At 40.1% G+C, this 19,204-nt stretch overlaps 1 protein-coding gene across 2 annotated transcripts; it reads right to left on the minus strand.

The window, feature by feature from the left end:
- Positions 1 to 298: 298 nt before the first annotated feature.
- wdr78 (WD repeat domain 78) lies at positions 299 to 16,521 on the minus strand. Of its 2 annotated transcripts, none has more exons than XM_023965428.1 (17): positions 16,370 to 16,519; positions 16,177 to 16,291; positions 13,178 to 13,341; positions 10,749 to 10,855; positions 10,473 to 10,626; positions 9,965 to 10,071; positions 9,651 to 9,833; positions 6,643 to 6,822; positions 6,424 to 6,566; positions 5,680 to 5,766; positions 5,407 to 5,561; positions 5,143 to 5,303; positions 3,970 to 4,088; positions 2,260 to 2,358; positions 1,206 to 1,432; positions 962 to 1,115; positions 299 to 495 (listed from the first exon to the last, which is right to left on the minus strand). In XM_023965428.1, the coding sequence occupies exons 1-17, from the start codon at positions 16,426 to 16,428 to the stop codon at positions 439 to 441; spliced, it is 2,271 nt and encodes a 756-aa protein (XP_023821196.1). In that variant the 5' UTR covers positions 16,429 to 16,519; the 3' UTR covers positions 299 to 438. The 2 variants fall into 2 exon arrangements, with proteins under 2 accessions (XP_023821196.1, XP_023821195.1); XM_023965427.1 differs by lacking the exon at positions 299 to 495 and adding an exon at positions 728 to 849 and having other exon boundaries at positions 16,370 to 16,521.
- Positions 16,522 to 19,204: the final 2,683 nt, after the last annotated feature.

Consider the following 19,204-nt stretch of genomic DNA (forward strand, 5'->3'; position numbering starts at 1 on the left):
GACTTTCATTTTGAAATATGAGACATACACTTCCATACAAAAGTCTCATGTTCACGTCTTTCTACGCAGGCTCCTACAACCGTTTTCCAGGCCTACAAGCAAATTGCAAGCCCACTGAACACTCGTTTAAAGTTGTTGCAACCTTAAATTAGAATGCACGTTTTTTCTTTTTTATTAACATGTGAAGTCTTTTAATCTAACATTTAACCTGGAGATTCCAAAACTTTCTCTCCTCAACACGCATCATGTAAACGTACACGCCACACTCTAAAAACCAGCAAATAAAAAGGAATCAATACATCATAATTTATGGTATAATCTAACCAATAACTGTTTAAAGATCACATTACTATCATTTTACTTGATTTTGTGACTTGATTGTTTACTTTTGAAGAAGCTGGAAGCTTTTACAGAGACTCATTGACTGGGAATACACAATCATGGTTTTAGTGTACTAGAAGCTGCAGAGTGAAGAAGGTCATGTAGAATATTTACCTGAAAAATAACAACACACCATTAGTTTCTTTCTGCAATTAACACAGAAATTATTTTGTATTTTGTTTTCCCTTAAAGACCCACTCCAATAAAACATGCGTTTTTGATGTTTTAAACATATTCTTGTGGCATTTTTCTGATGATGGAAGACATAAAAACGAAAAATCAGCTCAAAATTGCATTTCTGGGTGTTTCTTTATTCAAATTCAAACAAAAAATGCCGTTTGAAAAAGAGCTTATTTATGTCGTAGATAATATGCTCCCTGCTCCGAGCTCTCAGTAAGGGGAGGGGTTGCTCCACTCTTGTGGAGGCGAATTTCTGATGAACCACCGTCGCTTTGCAGAAACTATGCCCTGAAAAAAGCCAGGTTTTATGATTTTTATGAAAACACCAGTGGGAACTCTTTCTATGTCAAAATATGATCGGAGTGGATCTTTAAGCTTTCTGCCAAGACATGTATGTTACCTGCTTGCTTCCTCCAACACCCAGGTTTCTCAGGTGGTAGACAGTCACCTGTCCACAACTGTCTCCAACTACAACACAGTCTGTGTGTGAAGCAAAAAGCAGGGAGGCCAATCTCACACCAGGAAGAGCAGGCTGCACAATGACTGGACTCAGACTGAAGAGACGGAGGTGCACAGAGACAGGAGGACCTCAGCGTCACACAAGACAGCAAGACAGCCACCACGGCCCCATCTCGCTTACTTACCAGCTTAAATTAAGGTCCCAGACTTCAAGCTGCTCGTCATAAACTGCAGCAAAAACTGTTGCCCACTTTGGGGACCACTTGATGTCATGCACCACCTTCCTGGTTGTGCTGAAGCTCAGCATGGGGTTGTGTTGGTTCTGCGTCCACAGCTGGATGGTGCAGTCAGCAGAGCAGCTTAAGAATATGTCATCACTGAGAGGACACCACGCAACATAGTTCACAGCACACTGAAAAACAAACATTAAATGTCAGTTGTTGATGGTTTCCCATGATTTTAGTACAATTTTAAATTTTTGGCCAATATATTTAGCTGCCTTTTCTTTCATATAAAGTTATTTGAGCAAGTATTTAATTGCTTTAAAAAATTTAAAATATTCAAATGTTATATGAGGCACACTTGGTTATTTTATTTTGAAAAACCAAAGAGCTGTTCCCTATGATTTTGTCATTTTTACTGGACTTATGGTTGTTTTAAATTTATTGTATTTGAAAGATTTTAAGATGAAAATCTTTAAGGAATTTTGGTTCAAAGGTTTTAGTTTTTTTATTTGTTTTTTTCTTTTTTCTTTTATTTAATCATCAAATTCATTCCCACAAAACAATTACAAAAGCAAAATAGTAAACTTGTTTTTTTTTGTGACAAGCTGAGGAATTTGAACAACTGATGCAATGGTCAAACATTTTGGAAAACGACTGCTGTTAAACTATAATAAAGACCTGCATTATGTAAAACTTGTTATAGCTGGATTTATACAAACAACAAGATTGCCAAAAGAATACAGGCTTTAGCATAACATTTTGGAATAATTTCCAGTTTGCTGAGGAAGTGGCAGAAATAAGAGTTCTTATCTAATAAAATTGTTTTCCACAGTTTATGCTGTAAACAGTGCTGTGGATCAACATTTGAAAAAAAACATTTGTCCAGTTATACTGGGACCCAGGGAGGATAACAATGGAGGAAGATAATGGGGAAACATTTAGATTCAGATTGGAAGACAACAAGCATCCTTTCTTCAGAGGATGTGGCCTATGACTTTTATTGTGAAGGGCTCACGTAATGTTTTCTGTATGTGTCCAGATACTGCTGGTTGTTGGAACAGGAACACTTGTGGATGAGACCTTCCCATGTACCGGTCAGGTAGATACCAGGTTCCTGCAAGAAAATTGCAACACAGATAAGAAAGGCTGATAATGCGAACTGAATCACACTGACAGAAAAGAGTTGCAGCTAAACATTCTACAGATACATGAGAGGCCGTTTGACGTTCAAGAATGCATGTCCAAACGCGGAAGTGCAAAACACACGTTTACATTGACTTTTCATTGGAAGTGGCCACTCAAATGTGCATTGCCAAGGATGATAGATATGAAAGGTACGTAGCTTAAAAGAGTGTCAGTAGCTGTGTTTCCATTGACTGTGAAATTGCAAAAATTGGATTTGCGATAATAAATACAGCTGATGGAAACACGACAAATTATGAAAAAACTGGCATTGATTGAAAACAAGTTTTGCTCTTGAAGGAGGTGGTTTTTGAGGCGTATCGCAGTTGACATATTTTGCAAAACTGCAATGGAAATACTCTTTTTCGAATTAAATGAATCATATAGCAAATGGCAACGCACCTTTTAGGAACTGGCTGCCTTGGGCACTGCACAGCAGGCACCACAATAGGTCTCACAGCATCACACAACTCATCTAAAGTTGAGTGTGTCATTCGGAATTGTTGGATCCACAGCTCCTCTGTAAAATCACCGAGCACGACTTCCCAAAATCGCCTCATCTGTAGCCACTCCCACGTCAAGGCAGGTTTATACTTGATCGCACCAGTTGCATCCACTGTCGCGGGGTCTGGTTCATACTAGTGTGTTTTGCTGTTTATACTTTTCAAGTGACGCGATCGTCTCCAACTTTTTATTTGTAACATGAAGAACATCCTCCTCATTCACTTGCTGCATCTGCGAATCCGCTGAGGCAGAGGAGGGTGACGTGTTGGTCCAGTAAGCCGAAGCAGACAATACCCCTTGTATTATCTAATGGGGTCCAGATGACCCCACCTTACATTGACGTGTTATCCCTACCGTGACACAGGTGGATAAACGTGAAGAGGATTTCATGGACACAATTGAAGATCACAAATCATTGAAGAAAATAGGTTCAGTGCACTTGTGGGGTCCAGATGACCCCACTCCCAATGTTAAAGTGCCTAGGATAGCACAAGGGTTACAGAAGCGAAAAAGAAAGAGACAAATTGCATTACCTTGTCCAGTGCAATATATGTGATATATCTACATGAGATATGAGATCTTTCTAGTCTTGGTATATTTTTTTTATCTTGTCCGCCCTCTCTCTATCTCTTTGTGTGGAAAGTTAGGTATTTCCTTTAACTCCTTTAGTTAAGTTTTAATCATCTTCAGTTCTAAAAAGACATTTATGTGGACAGAGTTGCTCCATAATCCCATAAATTAATCCCATAAATTACGTGATTGCAGTACAGGCGTAAAATTCCAGCAGGTGTCACATTCTGGATCGACTGGGGCGATGATGATGAGCAGTAGTGCCGAGGAAGAAATATAAAAGTATCTGCTGTAAATCATTGTTCACATGTGTTTTTGAATGACCTTTTTTGTGAGTTGGTTTGTGTTTATTTGCAAAATTAAGATTTAATGGAAATGGTGTCATTGCAAAATTGTGATTCTTCTAAATTTCTAAAATTTCGATAACGCTTTGTGTATATGTGCAATGGAAAAGTAGCTTTTGACTTACGGTTGGATGGAAGTCCAAACACAACGCAGGAATCAGTGAAGATATTAAACTTTGTGAAATGCTTTCTGTAGTTTTTGCATCTGGGTTTTTGTAAATCGTCCTCTTCAGCTTCATCAGCTCTGTTGAAACAATAACAAAAACTCTAATAAAGACAAGAGCAATGCTAGTTAAATGTAGGAGCGTTGAGACCCCAAGGCTGGAGCCCTCTTTTGTGGACATTTTTACACAAAAATTACTGTGAATGTAAAAGTTTTTGTGACAAAGTATTAACCAGTGGCTTTTTATGTCTTTTAGAAAATCCAGCAATCCTTAAATTTGAAGCGAAAAGGAAACGAAATTTCGGTCTTTCGTGATTCATGCACGATATACGAAATTCATAAGTGTTTCTTGTGTTCGTCATTTGTCCATCTGCGCAGATGTCCATCGAGGGTTTTGACTGACAGATCTTTTCGTAGGGGATCGGCTTTGAGCAGGTCAGAATGTTTGTCGCTTAAAAATGACGTAGTTTAAAGTGTATTTTACATAGTTAATATGCAGTTATTGAGTAAATTATGTTAGCGCTTTGAGTGTCTGGAAAAGCGCAGATATATCCAATCCATTATAATTTTTATTATTATTTCTCAAGCAATTGTGCAAGATTTTTGCAAGATACATACGCAAATATGTGGCTTTCCACGACCATTCCACGTATGTCTAACAGACTTTTCAAAGGATAACTTTTATATCGCGCATACGCTGCACATATCACGTTCAAATTACATCATTGATGCACAAATCACTAACAAGATATATATAAATGCCGCATTAATCACAGGCGGTTATGTTCTGTATTAATTTACGTGTTCTTTGCACCATATATTCTTCATTTTCTGTGGTTCATTCGTGATACATCAGACAATTTCACGTAAAGACCGCAACTTTTCTCACTTTTCTTTTTAGATATGTCCAATTTTCATCTGTGCAAAATGCATGTTGTGGCCGTGTGACACGGCCTTAACCTTAATACTATTACAGTTTGCATAATGGTGCCAAAAACAGTCTAAAGGCCCCTCATATCTTCATTTACTGGACTAATGTCTTGATACAGATAAACCTAGGCAGGTTTATCTGTATCAAGTACTGCATTATAGAGAACCATCAACTAAACTCACAGTTTCCTGCAGGTCACAGTACCTGTGTGTCCGAGGTTACCGGTGCAAACGACCCACTTGATGATCCTTCCATCTGCCCCCACAGAGATTAGAACCTCTAACCTCTCCTCTGCTGGTAATCCAAACTCTTGTTGGTTCCACCTAAGCTGCCACACTGGCCCCAGGTGTCTGCTGGGACATTTACTGAACACACATCCAAGGAATAAGGAAAACCACACGAGTAGCACCTAGTTTGCTTCTAGCCTGTGACAAAGGCAGCAGCACTGTGTCCTCACAGAATCCTCACCTGCTGTCCAGGAAAAGCGAAATGCTGTCTGGGTTCTGGATGTCGTAGATGGCTATGCTGCCATCGAACAGCCCCACTGCCAGATGACTGGGCCGAGTGGCTGAGAAATCCAAAGAGGTCACAGCACTTTCACAGCGCACAACACGCTCAGGCCACTGTTTAAAAAGCAGAAGAACCGCTAAACCTACCTGTCCAACCTCATTCTGAGGAGAAAATGACAAAGGTGGTGACGCATATAAAAGCAGGAACTGCTATAGGAGAAGAACTAAATACCGTGGGGTTTTTGAGGGACCAGCAGCACACCAGACCTGCTCTTTCATTAGTGGAGTCAAATTCACCATAGCCCACAGCAAGAAGGTCCTAGAGGAAAAAGAATGGTAGATAAAGATTTAGGGATAGTGCTTTCTAGGATTGTTGGAGTGAACTGGTTGTTTTTTTTCTCTTCTCCGTGTAAATTTGTTTTATTTTTTTTGCACTTTTGATTGGTGAATTTGACGTTTTTGTGACTCTGTAGACTTTAATGTTCTGGAAACCTGCAGTCGTAGATTTCACGTTTTTTGTTTATATCAGAATAAATCCAGTGATGACTTTATCTGTGGATTTACTCTCTAAAAAAATTAGTTAAATAATTTTAAACAAACCCGAACATACAAAGTAAGAACTCGTCTCGCTCTTTATTATGTTACTTTACTCAACGCAATCCTTTCAGAAATATTTTATCACAACAAATCCAGGTTCTTCCAGATCTTGAAGTTATGAATGACCCAGTTATTAATACTTTTGCGTTCACATCACATGTGAACTTAGCTATAAAACAGATAATAAACAAACTAGTGTGTTGATGTGTGTTGCTGCTGCTTTGGAGACAATGTCCATGACCTGAGGGCCTACGTGCCTCAAAAGCTGTAATGAAAAATCCAACAAAAAACAATCCTAGTTTTAAGTTAACAAACTGAACTGGAACTACATGTAGTTTAAAAGTTCTGAAACTGCCCAACCTCTACTCAGTTCTATTACCGGATTCTTTTTATTCCAGGCCATGCTGCTGACACTGAATCCTCTGGTGAGCTCACAGCTGAAAGCCCACAGACCCTCCAGGGCAGGGGTTTCAGAGATTTCTGCATCTCTCTGCTCCTCTCTCTCAAGCTCCACGATCCAGTCTGGTTCAAAGAGAAACGTGGCACATGAATGCACACATTGTGTTGATAAATGCTAAATGTTGATGCTCCTGTTTACCTTTCAGTGAGGGAAGCTGTCTGTAAACAGCCAACTGAGGTTGCAATAGGCTCTGTAGGATGGTCTTCTCCACTACAAGTAGACTGTGCTGGAATTTCTTTGACAGCCTGATGAGCTCCAAGACTGGTTTGTGAGTGTTTTCACAGATTTCTATGTCTTTCAGGGAGCTAGACACACTGACTGAAGAGAAACAGAAAAAAAGAACTTGTTTTTTACATTTTCATTCATAAATTGAAATTGTGCCAGTTACGTTGAAAGTCAACCGAGGCTGATCAAGCTCTGCTAAAAGAGATTTTTACGTTAGAATCTACCAACTACTTTTCAATAAAAGTACACACACTGGACAGGGCCACACAACAACACACAACCGCAAACACTTCCCTGCCTCAATCTGTTTGTGGGAGAATGCATCCAGGTTTTCACCCTGCTTAATCCCTTTTGGGGTCACTGGGTTGCTGGAGCCTATCCCAACTACTTTTGGGTAAAGGCGGGCCCCACTTTTTGAGAAGCACTGGCTTAACATGTGGTGTTATCAAATGTCAAAGCGGAATGCTTACCGTTGCTGCATTGAAATATTAGTTCTCTCCAAATCGTTTTTTTTTTATCTTTACATTTCTCTGAATAATTTTAGTAGTTAGTGTAAATATTTCACACAGATTCAAGATTCAAGATTCTGTTTATTGTCATTCCACACATAGTATTTGCAGATAAGTACACTGGTGATGTTGTTTCTCACTAGCCTGCCAGTGCAAAGAAGCAGCAATAATAATAAAAAGCTATGAAGTAACAGTCCAAGAATAAAAAAAATAGCAAAAATAAGATGAATACAAAATTAAATGAGTGAAATAGAATAAAATAAAATAAAATAGAGACCAGCATTCAGTGTGATTAAAGTGACCATGTGCGTCTTACAGCAGTCTTGTTTATGGAGGGGGGGGGGGGGGGGTTGTTAGAGTCTGTATCCATGTATTCTCTCTTCAGGTTGTTTGGGGGGTTGCAGATAATAAGTAAGAGCAATGAATGTATGAGGAGGACAGTCCGTTCAGCAGTCTCACAGCTTGTGGGAAGAAGCTTTTTAGCATCCTGCTTGATCTGCAGCTGATACTCCTGAACCTCCTTTCAGATGGCATGAGGGACAACAGTCCATGAGAGGGGTGCTGGGGGTCCCTGATGATGGAGGTTGCTATGCGTAGGAGAGGTGCACCAACAACCTTGTTCTCAGTCCTGACAATCTTGCTGAGCCGTTGTTTGTCCTGAACCTTGCAGCTGCCAAACCAGAATGTGAAGCTCTGTCAGGATGTTCTCAATGGTGCCTTTGTAGAAGGTGATGAGGTGAGGTGTTGGAATTCCAGTCTTCCTGAGTCTCTGGAGGGGATGGAGATCCTACGGTGCTTTTCTGATGACCATGGTGGAGTTGGTGGAGTAGGACAGGTCGTTAGTGAGGCGCACCCCCAGGAACTTGACGCTGTTGACCTTCACCACAGCAGCACCGTTTATGGTCAGATGAGTGCGGTGATTGCCAGACGTCCTGAAGTCAATCACCATTTCTTTAGTTTTGTCCACGTTGATCTGGAGGTTATAGGATTTACACCACACTGCTAGCTGCTCCACCTCCATTCTGTAAGCAGACTCGTCATTGTCGCTTATGAGACCAATCACTGTTGTGTCGTCTGCAAACTCAACAATGTGGTTGGTGCTGTATCGAGCAGCGCAGTCATGCGTGAGCAGACTGAACAGTAGTGGGCTCAGGACGCACCCCTGTTGTGTGCCCGTGCTCACTGAGATGGGCCTGGATGTGTGTCTGCCGAAGACTGTCTGCAGCCTGTCTGTCAGAAAGCTGTCCAGTTGCAGGTTGCAGTGTCCACGCCTAGTAGCCTCAGCTTCTCCACCAGCTGCTGTGGAATGATGGCGTTAAAAGCCGAGCTGAAGTCGATGAAGAGGACTCTAGCTTAGGTGTTTTTCCTCTCCAGATGTCGCAGTGTGAGGTGGAGAGTGGTGGAGATGGCATCCTCCGTGGATCGATTGGCTTTGTATGCAAATTGTAAAGGGGCCATAGTTATTGGAAGACTGTGTGTTTTTGGACCAAGCGCTCGAGACATTTGGTCATAATTGGTGTTAGGGCCACGGGGCGAAAGTCGTTTGGGCAGGCTGGATTTGACTTCTTTGGGGCTGGAGTGAAAACAGCAGTTTTCAGGCAGGTGGGTATTAATGCCTGCCTGAGTGAGGTGTTAAAGATGTTGGTGAAGACATCTTTCAGTTGCTCCACGCAGTCTTTCAGAACCAGTCCAGGGATGTTGTCCGGGCTTTTGCGTGGATTGATGGTGGAGAAGGCTGTCCTCACCTTAGCAGTTGACAGCTGCAATGCTGTGTTGCTGGAAGACAGCGGGAGCATCTGTGCCTGGGTGGAGTTGTTTACATCAAACCGGGCGTAGAAGTTGTTCAGTTCTTCTGGTAGAGAGCGGTTGTTCTGGCATATTGTCGAGGGGGGGCTAATAGTCCATGATGTTACGAAACCCCTGCCACGGTTGTTGTGAATCTATCTGACACGTGAAGTGGCTGTCCAGTTTTTGTGTGTACAGCCTCTTCGCCTCTCTGATCCCCCGTGACAGGGTTTTCCTTGCCAGACTATATTCTGCTGCATCTCCACATCTAAATGCCTTGTCCTGGGCTCTCAACAAGGAACGTAATTCTCCTGTTAGCCAAGGTTTAATTTCACAATTAAATGAAATTAACTTTAAATATATTATAACGGTAAATATTGTTTTTGTTTGTGTGTGAATGTATTATCCTCATCTTCTCTCATTGGAGCTTTTTTTCCTACCTGAGACTAGGATTCTATCACAGAGGACTAAATTCATCAACTAAGAATGTAGAAAGATACATCAGTGTGTTAGATGCAGACCCCCTCTGAGCAACACCAGAACCTGAGCGGTTTGTGATCAAACCTACACTGATGTTAACCTATAACACCAACCAGTCTTCATCCTAATCAAACAGTTTGGTTTTACCTGCAGTGGTCATGCTGCCTGTTGACATGCTCCTCTCTGCACTTCTCAATGGGGAAAGTAGGGAGCCTCCGTCATCAGAGTCCACTAAAGTAAAGTCCACTGAAATGGGTTTTGGTTCAGGCTTATCCTGCCTCTCTTCCAGCTCAGTGTCATCATACATGATGGAGGTGGAAACAGCAATGCCTGTGGACAGAGAGATACACCTCCTGACCCAAATGAAAACTGTTGTCAGTCAGGGTGAGCACCCCAGCTTTGACCTTTGAAAGTGACCCTAAGCCAGAGTTCTCTGAGCTTTCTGAAAGGCTTTTCCAAACCTGCATCCACCAGGAACAGACCATCACTCTGAACATGTTTGTTTTTGGAAGTTCCATGTAAAGTCTGCGAGGATCCGTCCACATACTTGTCTTTGGATCTAGTTTTCCTGCAAATCTCAAAAGAAAAGTTTTAGGTTTCTCACTGTGAAAAAACAAACGGAAGAAAATCATTATGAAAATGTTATATTTGCTTTATAAAATTAAATTATTAGCATTAAAGGATGACAAGTTTAAAAGTTTTACTTTAAAAAAGATCGTCTTTAGATCTATTTTTAAAAGTATATCCAGTGGGTTTTTTTATTATGATTTTGCCATTTTCAAGCTAAAATCAAAAGACCTGTGTCGCTTTCTAGGACATAGTTTCTGCAGAGCAGCATTTTATTAGAAATTCACCTCAAAGTTATGAGCGGGACTGTAAAGTAAATCCGCTCTGAAAAACGCAATTTTTATTTAAGTGAGTCTTTCAAAAGCACTTTAAAAAACAAATCTAAGATTAAGTTTCTCTTACTTTGAAGCTTTTGGATGATCAGCATTCAGCGGAATGAAAGTTGAAGGAATGTTAAGCAGCGAAATGTTGTCTGTCTCAGTCAAAAAGAGCTCTTTGGTCTCTTTGTGCATGTGCTCCACCTCTTCTTTCGTTGCTTCTGTTTTGCCTCTGTCATCTAACAGAGAACAGGAGCCTTAACCCAATCGTTCATCAAACAACACAGAGAATGCGCTTTTGCGGGAAAGGCAAGAAAACACACAAGACGGCTAAAAGACGCTGCAGATTGTTGTGGAGAACCTGGGAAGCTGCTGGAAATGTTCCATTTGGAAGAAGTCTCCTCCATCTCTTCATTCATGAGCCAAAGTGAAGACTGGCTGGATATTCTGCTGCTATCTAGCAATGACCTGAAAAAGAAGTCATATACTGTAACTGCAGACACACTAACGGTCATGGTTACAGAACACAAGCAGCTGATTCTTCAGACTGTGTGTGTTTCAGTTCTAGACAGGGTTTGTATGGTCTGTGTCTATATCAGACAACAGCTTAAGTAAAGTTGGATAAGAGATGGACTGTGTATTGACTGGGAGGGGAAAATTATTAGTTGAGGGGCCATTCCAGTTTAAAGTAGATGTAAACATAAAAAAGCTCAGGGTTGTCCTCTCAGCCCTGCACTATTTGCTTTGGCAATAGAGCCTTTAGCTGAGTCCATCAGGCAAGACCTGATAATACGGGGAGTCTCTGCTGGCGGAACTCAACATAAAATATCATTGTATGCTGATGATATATTATTGTATGTAACAGAACCCCCATCTTCTATCCCCAGACTCATTGAAATTATTCAGCATTTTTCAACATTCTCTGGCTACAAAATTAACTTTTCCAAATCCCTAGCCATGCCAATGGGCAGACTCAAAAGTAGAACAAACACACTGGTAGCATTTCCTTTCCACTGGTCATTATCAGGATTTGTATACCTCGGTGTTCAGATCACTCCCATGTTTCATCAGTTGTTCAGGGCTAACTTTACACCTCTTCTTAATACTATTAGAAAGGACCTTGAAAGATGGAACCCGCTTCCCCTCTCCTTGCTTGGTAGAGTATCAATAATTAAGATGAATGTGCTACCAAGATTATTGTATCCTTTACAAATGATCCCATTATTGTTTTCCAACAAATCTTTAAAGTTACTCAATGGTTGGCTGAGTGAATTTATATGGCATAAAAGGAAACCAAGGCTTAAACTTTCAAAATTACATCTTCCCATTTCCAAAGGAGGCCTAGATTTACCCAACTTCAGACTTTATCAGTTGTCATCTATTTTAAGATTTGTGGCAGAATGGGTGAGGGACGACCCCACATCTGTCTGGCTAGGCCTCGAAAAATCACAGACTCACTGCTCACTTCCTGGCCTTTTGTCCTGCAAAAATCTGAAATCTGTTAGAAATCTGTGTGGTAACAACCCGATAATCACTAACACAGTTAAGGCGTGGTTCTTGGCCAGGCGGCTGGAGGGGAGGTCTTTTTTAACTCCTATTCTTTCTCCTATACAAGGCAACCCTGAGTTTCAGCCGGGCATGATTGATGCAGGTTACAACATCTGGACACAAAAGGGGATAAAGAATATGTCTCATCTGTTTACAGGAAATTCTTTGTCTTCATTTGAACAGCTCCGTGTCAAATATAACCTCCCTAACAGTCACTTCTTTAGATACCTACAAGTCCGGGATTTTATATTTAAGAAAACAACCTTGACCTCCGATTCTACGCCCTCACAACTAGAGAAGCTACTGCTCACACATCCTGGTAAAAAAATAATCACATGCTTTTATAATGTACTAAATCAGACCAATTCATTGACTGTACTAGAAGCAGTAGAGAAATGGCAGACCGATCTGGGTGTGATTATTGATGATGATACATGGAATGTTATTTGGAACCAGACAAAACGAATATCTGTTTGTAATAATGCCAGGCTCTTACAATATAAAATTATTCACAGATTGCAAATCTCTCCAAACAGAAGACATCAGATGAACCCTCAAATGTCACCTATGTGTTTAAAATGTAAATCCTCACTGGGAACTTATTCTCACTGTATCTGGTTCTGCCCTAAAATCCTATCATACTGGAGAGACATTTTGGAGGACATGGAAAAAATATTAGGGACAGCCCTGGTCCTGAATCCGGTTTCTTTGCTGCTGGGTTATAGGGACGATAAAGTCATCTCTACGTCTGGCAGATTGTATGACATCCTAACATATGCCGCACGTAAAAATATTTTTCTGTCATGGATCAGTGACAAACCTCCATCCAAAGCAAACTGGCATAGACTTATCATTGAACTCTTTCCTCTGGAGTACTTGACCTGTCTGCTCCACTCAACTAAAAGTGATTTCATGAAAACGTGGACCCCCTATCTTTGCTTTACCAGTCTCACTATTGCTTCAATACTAAACAACGTGATTGTGGACTGACTCTATTATTATTATTATTTATTTTTTTTTTGCTACTTGTCTTATCTATTTTTATTTGCCTTGGTATAAAAAGGAACTTTAATTTGGAAAACACTTCTGCAGAAATGTACACGATTGTGGACCAATGTTGTGCTGAGCAATGTTTGTGTTTGTTAAAAATTATGCTTAAAAGTCAATAAAAATACAAAAAAAAAAAAAAAAAAAAAAAAACATAAAAAAGCTCAGTCTGTCATCAGTGTTGTGTTATTGTACCTGGAGAGAGGCACGCTGAAGCTCTCTGTGGCCGTAGTCTGGTCTGATGCTGAGTCAGCGGAAACCCCGTCCTTAAAGAGGATGCTGGCTGTGGCTTGTGCTGCCCCAGGGTTTGCCTGACACAGCGGCAGTGGGGTGACATCGTTGCTCTCCTCATCAAAAACCTGCAAACATCGGCTATCACTGCCTGCCTGTCGCATTCTGAACCATTCGCAACTGATGCAGCAACAACTGATCAGTCCCAACATAATGGGAATCAGAGCAATCAGTGTGACAAGTACGAAACGTAGGAGGAAGGTAAACCTTAATTCTACTCAACCGTATCAAATGAAACAGCTTTTATTGACTGAGCTACGTTTTTGTCTGATTTAAAGTTGTGATTTCAAAGACACACTCTAACGAAAACCATGTTTTGGTGTCTTTAACATGTTCTTGGGGCATTTTTCTCATGATGGAGAACATATATAAAGAAAATTAAGATTAAATTGCATTTTTGATTATTTCTGTATTCAAATTGTTGTGAATCCGCTGACGCATGAATTATCATTTGCTATAAAATATGCTGGGCTGGTCCACGAGCTTCCTGCTCCGCTCCATTCTGATGGAGACAAGTAGATCCACGTACGTCTCCATTTTCCTCGTCTGAGCTGGTATCTTCAAAAGTGTATGGCTGAATAGCTTCAATACTGCTTCCCACATTTGTTGAACCAGTAATGTTAGGTTGGGCGTGTGACAGGCTGTAAACTAGCAAGAGTGCTTGGAAACAGACGGGTAACTGGAAGGGGGGGTGGGCTTACTCTGTGCCAACAATCCCGCTCACAACACAAAGCTGAATTTCCTATGATCTCCTGCTGCTCTGCAGAAACTATGTCAACACAGAGTTTTAAAATTTTGGCTAAAAATCACAATTAAAAGACCACTGGGAACACTTTTACAATGGATCAAAAGATGATCCGAGATCTTTCACATGCTTGCAAAGCTTTGTGAGATGAGGATTTCCCTCAAGCTCCAATTAAGAAAGCTGTGTTCCAAGCCTACTTGCTCATCTCTAAGACACTTTAGTGAATCTTGGAACAAGCAAGGCTGCTTGCTTTAAAGAGTTACCGGTAAATTAATCTCCACACATCTGTGCAGCATAAAAAAAGCCAGATTGCATTTTTTTAAATGGAACATGAGGAAATAAATATTACACAAGTGCCACAGTGCCTATATTAGGGCCCTGGGGCACTCCACAACAGAGGAGGCACTGCAGATGAGTCATTGTCCAGGTGGACAGAGAAAGCTCTATCTATCCAACAGACAGGAACTTCAAAACAGATTCCATAATATTCACCCAAATAGTAGAAATAAAAACTATAAGATCCAGAGGCAACAGGAGTGCATGAACCAGCAATTATTAAAAAGTAATTTCTTCTCTGCAATTTTAGAGATATGCTAATATTTTTGAACTGAGATTAAGGTCATTTCTTTTCACTTTGTGGGATCAATAACGATTTATTGTATTCTATTCTAATTACAGAGGATGGGGTTTGATGGAGGATGATACAGTTTTTCTCAGTTGCTTTAGTACAATTCTCAGATCAGAATTGAAGTTTGCAAATATGTGTGTGCATTTCTCAAAACAATTTGTACAAACAGCAAAACACTATGGATTTCTTGCAAAAGCCTGTAACTTGCTCAAAATCTTTAGTTCATCTCTCAAAACTAAGTCTTTATGTCATTGAACATGTCAGTGCCATCAGAATGTCAAGTCCTTGTGTCATTGTCTACGAACAAGACAGTCAAATGACTTAGTCATGTTGTCAATACAACTGTGTACTTTTGAGGGAGGTTCTGAAGTAAAATATGGCTAAAGTTTGGATGACAATTATTGTAAAATGTAAGTTACAGCTTTTTTGTTTGATTGCAAGAGACTGGACAAGATTCACATTTACACTTTTATTGTTCATATTGTAATTTGTTGACAGACCATGTCATACCAACATAGAAAAAAACACTGCAAACAGTAACACAAAGGGAAAAAAAGATAGGACAATATTCTGTCCAACAGTACAGGCAGTGCAGTAGGAATTGGTGTGGTCTTCCTACACCTCTTGTCGTTCCTGCATGTTAGGCCACAAATTCTCATTCACATCACAGCGAATATCCTCTCTTGCAATGCAGCGAAATATGTTTGTCACATTATGACAACTTGGTCAACCATTTTGCCGTTAATGACTTATACGATGAACTAATGACTAGGTGTTTTGAGGAGTAAGACTATTACACAGTGAACTATGTAATACATTTTGATCAACATGACATAAACAATTGCTAATGTAGCAAAGAGCAGAGAATTGTACATAATCATTTACATGGATGTACCAAAGCAATTGCAACTTGTTCAAAGAAGTGAGAAACTGCTTATATGATGTGCACAAGTGACATCATGATGTGAAGATTGAACAAATAGTTTTGGGAATTTCATTCTGATCTGAGAATTGTACTAAAGCGACTGAGAAAAACTGTAATTCGCTGTGGCGACCCAAAAGGAAGCAGCAAAAAGAAAAAAAAAGAAAGACGTCTGCAGGTCTGGTTTCAATAGGTCATATCATGTTCAGTTGAAGGTTTAAGGAATTTTCTTCTGGAAGGAGCCACTGTTTTAAAATTGAATTTAAACAGTAAAAGGAAATAGATAGATAGATAGATAGATAGATAGATAGATAGATAGATAGATAGATAGATAGATAGATAGATAGATAGATAGATAGATAGATAGATAGATAGATAGATAGATAGATAGATAGATAGATAGATAGATAGATAGATAGATAGATAGATAGATAGATAGATAGATAGATAGATAGATAGATAGATAGATAGAAAGGATCGAGTTGCTAAAAGCATGCGTAAATGGAGAAGCAGTTGGAGCGCGTTGCGCATTGAGCGCACGGCCTGACCAAAGGATAAGGCAGAGCTGCAGTAAATAGTATATTGAGTAAAAATATTTATCCACTTACCCGAACAGCTGGTTTTGCACTTTGGATGATGCTCTTATGCAGAACTTTGCTTCCTCTTTCCAGGCTGAAGCTGCGCCTGCTGGACGAGCCGAGCCTGGTGTTGGGCTGGAAGGAGCTGTGGATGTGGACACGGTCATCATGAGCGCCACGGTTTACAGAGGAACCGAGACCGTTAACGAACGAGAGAACTCACGGTCTGCGCACCGCAGTCCGCGAAACGCTGGGTCTTTCTTTCTCTGTCGATTCAGACATGTTAAACGACGACGGAGGTCTACTTTAGTTGTGGTAACTATGACAACGCGACGCATCACGTGTCAGTTGGGGTTTTGGCGAGATGTTACGCAGGTAAATTCCCATTTAAGCTCTTTACCAAAAGGAGCCACTTTTGCTCAAAATAATTATTTTTACCTCATAATAAAAAAAACAATTACCCTCTATTTGTGTTATTCAAATGAAAGTAAATGTACAGATCACAAAAATCAGCTTTTAAAACCCATAGAGTAATGGGAATGCAAAAAAGGAAGAAAAAAACACCCTTAAAAGTCAATCTACATAGTATATTTACAGACCCTTTTCAAAAAATTAGAATTTCATCTCCATAATTCTAAATTAAACATTCATATAATAAAAATTCAGGGCCCACTGTTTACTTGATTTCAAGTATGCATGTATGTTTGTTTATTTTTACCTGTCGGATTCCAGCTCATAAAACTCACTCAATTAGGATTTTAGAACATTAGAATATAATGTAAAAATCTGGCCAAATATTGATAAATGTTTTAAAAAGAGTTTCACCAAATGATCATCTACTAAAATCAAAGCTCCTGCAGGTTCCCCAGTCATGAGATTGGCTTTGGTTCAGTAAAGGGGACGTCAGACTTGACAACTGGCCAGAAGACCATCATTGATTGTCTGGGTAAGCCACAAAAGTTCCTAGCTAAGGAGGCTTTTTCCAAACAGATCAACGAAAAGTCTAATGGACAGACAACATGTGGCAGAAGGAGATGCACCACCAAAAGAGACGACTGGCTTCAGCGGATTATCAAAAGGACCAGATTCAGGAGCCTGATATACATCCAGAAAGAGAGGAGTGAGGTGGAAGAACAGCTTCAAAAACCAACAGATTCAGACGCATTCAGGGGATGGACTACAATGTCAAGTTCCTCGGGTCAAACCACATCTGAGCCTGGACCAACAAAGGAAATAAGGACTGGGCTGTTGGTCAGTGGTCCCAGGTCCTGTTTTTCTGATGAACGTAAATTCTGCCTTTCATTTGGGAATCAAAGTCCAAGGGTTTGGAAGAATGGTCGGAAGCAGAACCCAAGCTGCTGGAGGTCCAGTGTGAAAAATCCACAGTCTGTCATGATTTGGGCTGCAATGGCCAGCGCTGGTTTAGCTAAACGCTGCTTTCTTCAATCCAAAATCACTGCAAAAGTCTACCAGATTGTCTAAGAGGACTTCTCAATTCCTTCTGCTGAGAATCTGGATGGAGATGCAGATATCATCTTCCAGCAGGACCTGGCCCCCACCCACACTATTAAAGTATTAAAGATAGGCATTTAAAAAAATACTTTAATTTTGATTGACTTGATGCGATTATAATCTGTCTTTACATTTTTGCAAACACTGAGACCTAAATGGTGATTTCTCCACAGTAACTTCTTGAAATCCTGTTTTTGTTGGTTCAATGGGGTGCCTAGGATAGCACAAGGGTTACATAAAACATTCAGTGGTGTTTAATTGTGAAGTTTTTAACCACGGCCTAAGTGTCCTAAAAAGCCATTATCATGTTTATCTGAAGCCTCTGTTTCCAAAATCTCCTACATGGGCATGGCCATTAGTCCTGACCTGAGTAACCCCGCACTTAATCCCCCCCTTTCTGCAAGCCGTGTCTCACACGAGTGATGAGCTTGGGGGAGCTTATACATGCTGGACGAGGCAGATCAGGGAGCTTGTGTAATGCGCATGCGCTCCTGGACAGGTGTGACATCACAACAGCTCATTACTTCAAACTGAGCATCTTTGCAACAGTTTGATTGACAGCGATTTAAAATTAGAAATACTCAGAAATGCAAAAATGAAATGATTTTTTTATTACATTTGTTCTCTTTCATAAGAAAAACGCCACACGTACATGTCAAAAACTCAAAAAAGATGATTTTCAGCTCAGGGGAACTTTAACAAGTCTGCACTGTGGACAAAATGAAGATCAATAATGACCGTAAAACATCTGAGGACAGATCCGTAAGTAAGCTTAAGTAAGTCCAATAATTTCATCTAAATTATAAAGATCTTTCACTACTGCCAGTGTGGTTCAAATTTTAAGCAAAAATCAGTGTTTGTCTATTACAGTTTTTCTCAGTCGCTTTAGTACAATTCTCAGATCAGAATGAAATTCCCAAAACTATTTGTTCAATCTTCACTTCATGATGTCACTTGTGCACATCATATAAGCAGTTTCTCACTTCTTTGAACAAGTTGCAATTGCTTTGGTACATCCATGTAAATGATTATGTACAATTCTCTGCTCTTTGCTACATTAGCAATTGTTTATGTCATGTTGATCAAAATGTATTACATAGTTCACTGTGTAATAGTCTTACTCCTCAAAACACCTAGTCATTAGTTCATCGTATAAGTCATTAACTGCAAAATGGTTGACCAAGTTGTCATAATGTGACAAACATATTTCGCTGCATTGCAACAGAGGATGTTCGCTGTGATGTGGATGAATTTGTGGCCTAACATGCAGGAACGACAAGAGGTGTAGGAAGACCACACCAATTCCTACTGCACTGCCTGTACTGTTGGACAGAATATTGTCCTATCTTTTTTTCCCTTTGTGTTACTGTTTGCAGTGTTTTTTTCTATGTTGGTATGACATGGTCTGTCAACAAATTACAATATGAACAATAAAAGTGTAAATGTGAATCTTGTCCAGTCTCTTGCAATCAAACAAAAAAGCTGTAACTTACATTTTACAATATTGTCATCCAAACTTTAGCCATAGTTTACATCAGAACCTCCC

The sequence above is a fragment of the Oryzias latipes genome, chromosome 17 (genome assembly GCF_002234675.1).
Source record: "Oryzias latipes chromosome 17, ASM223467v1".
Lineage (NCBI taxonomy): Eukaryota > Metazoa > Chordata > Actinopteri > Beloniformes > Adrianichthyidae > Oryzias > Oryzias latipes.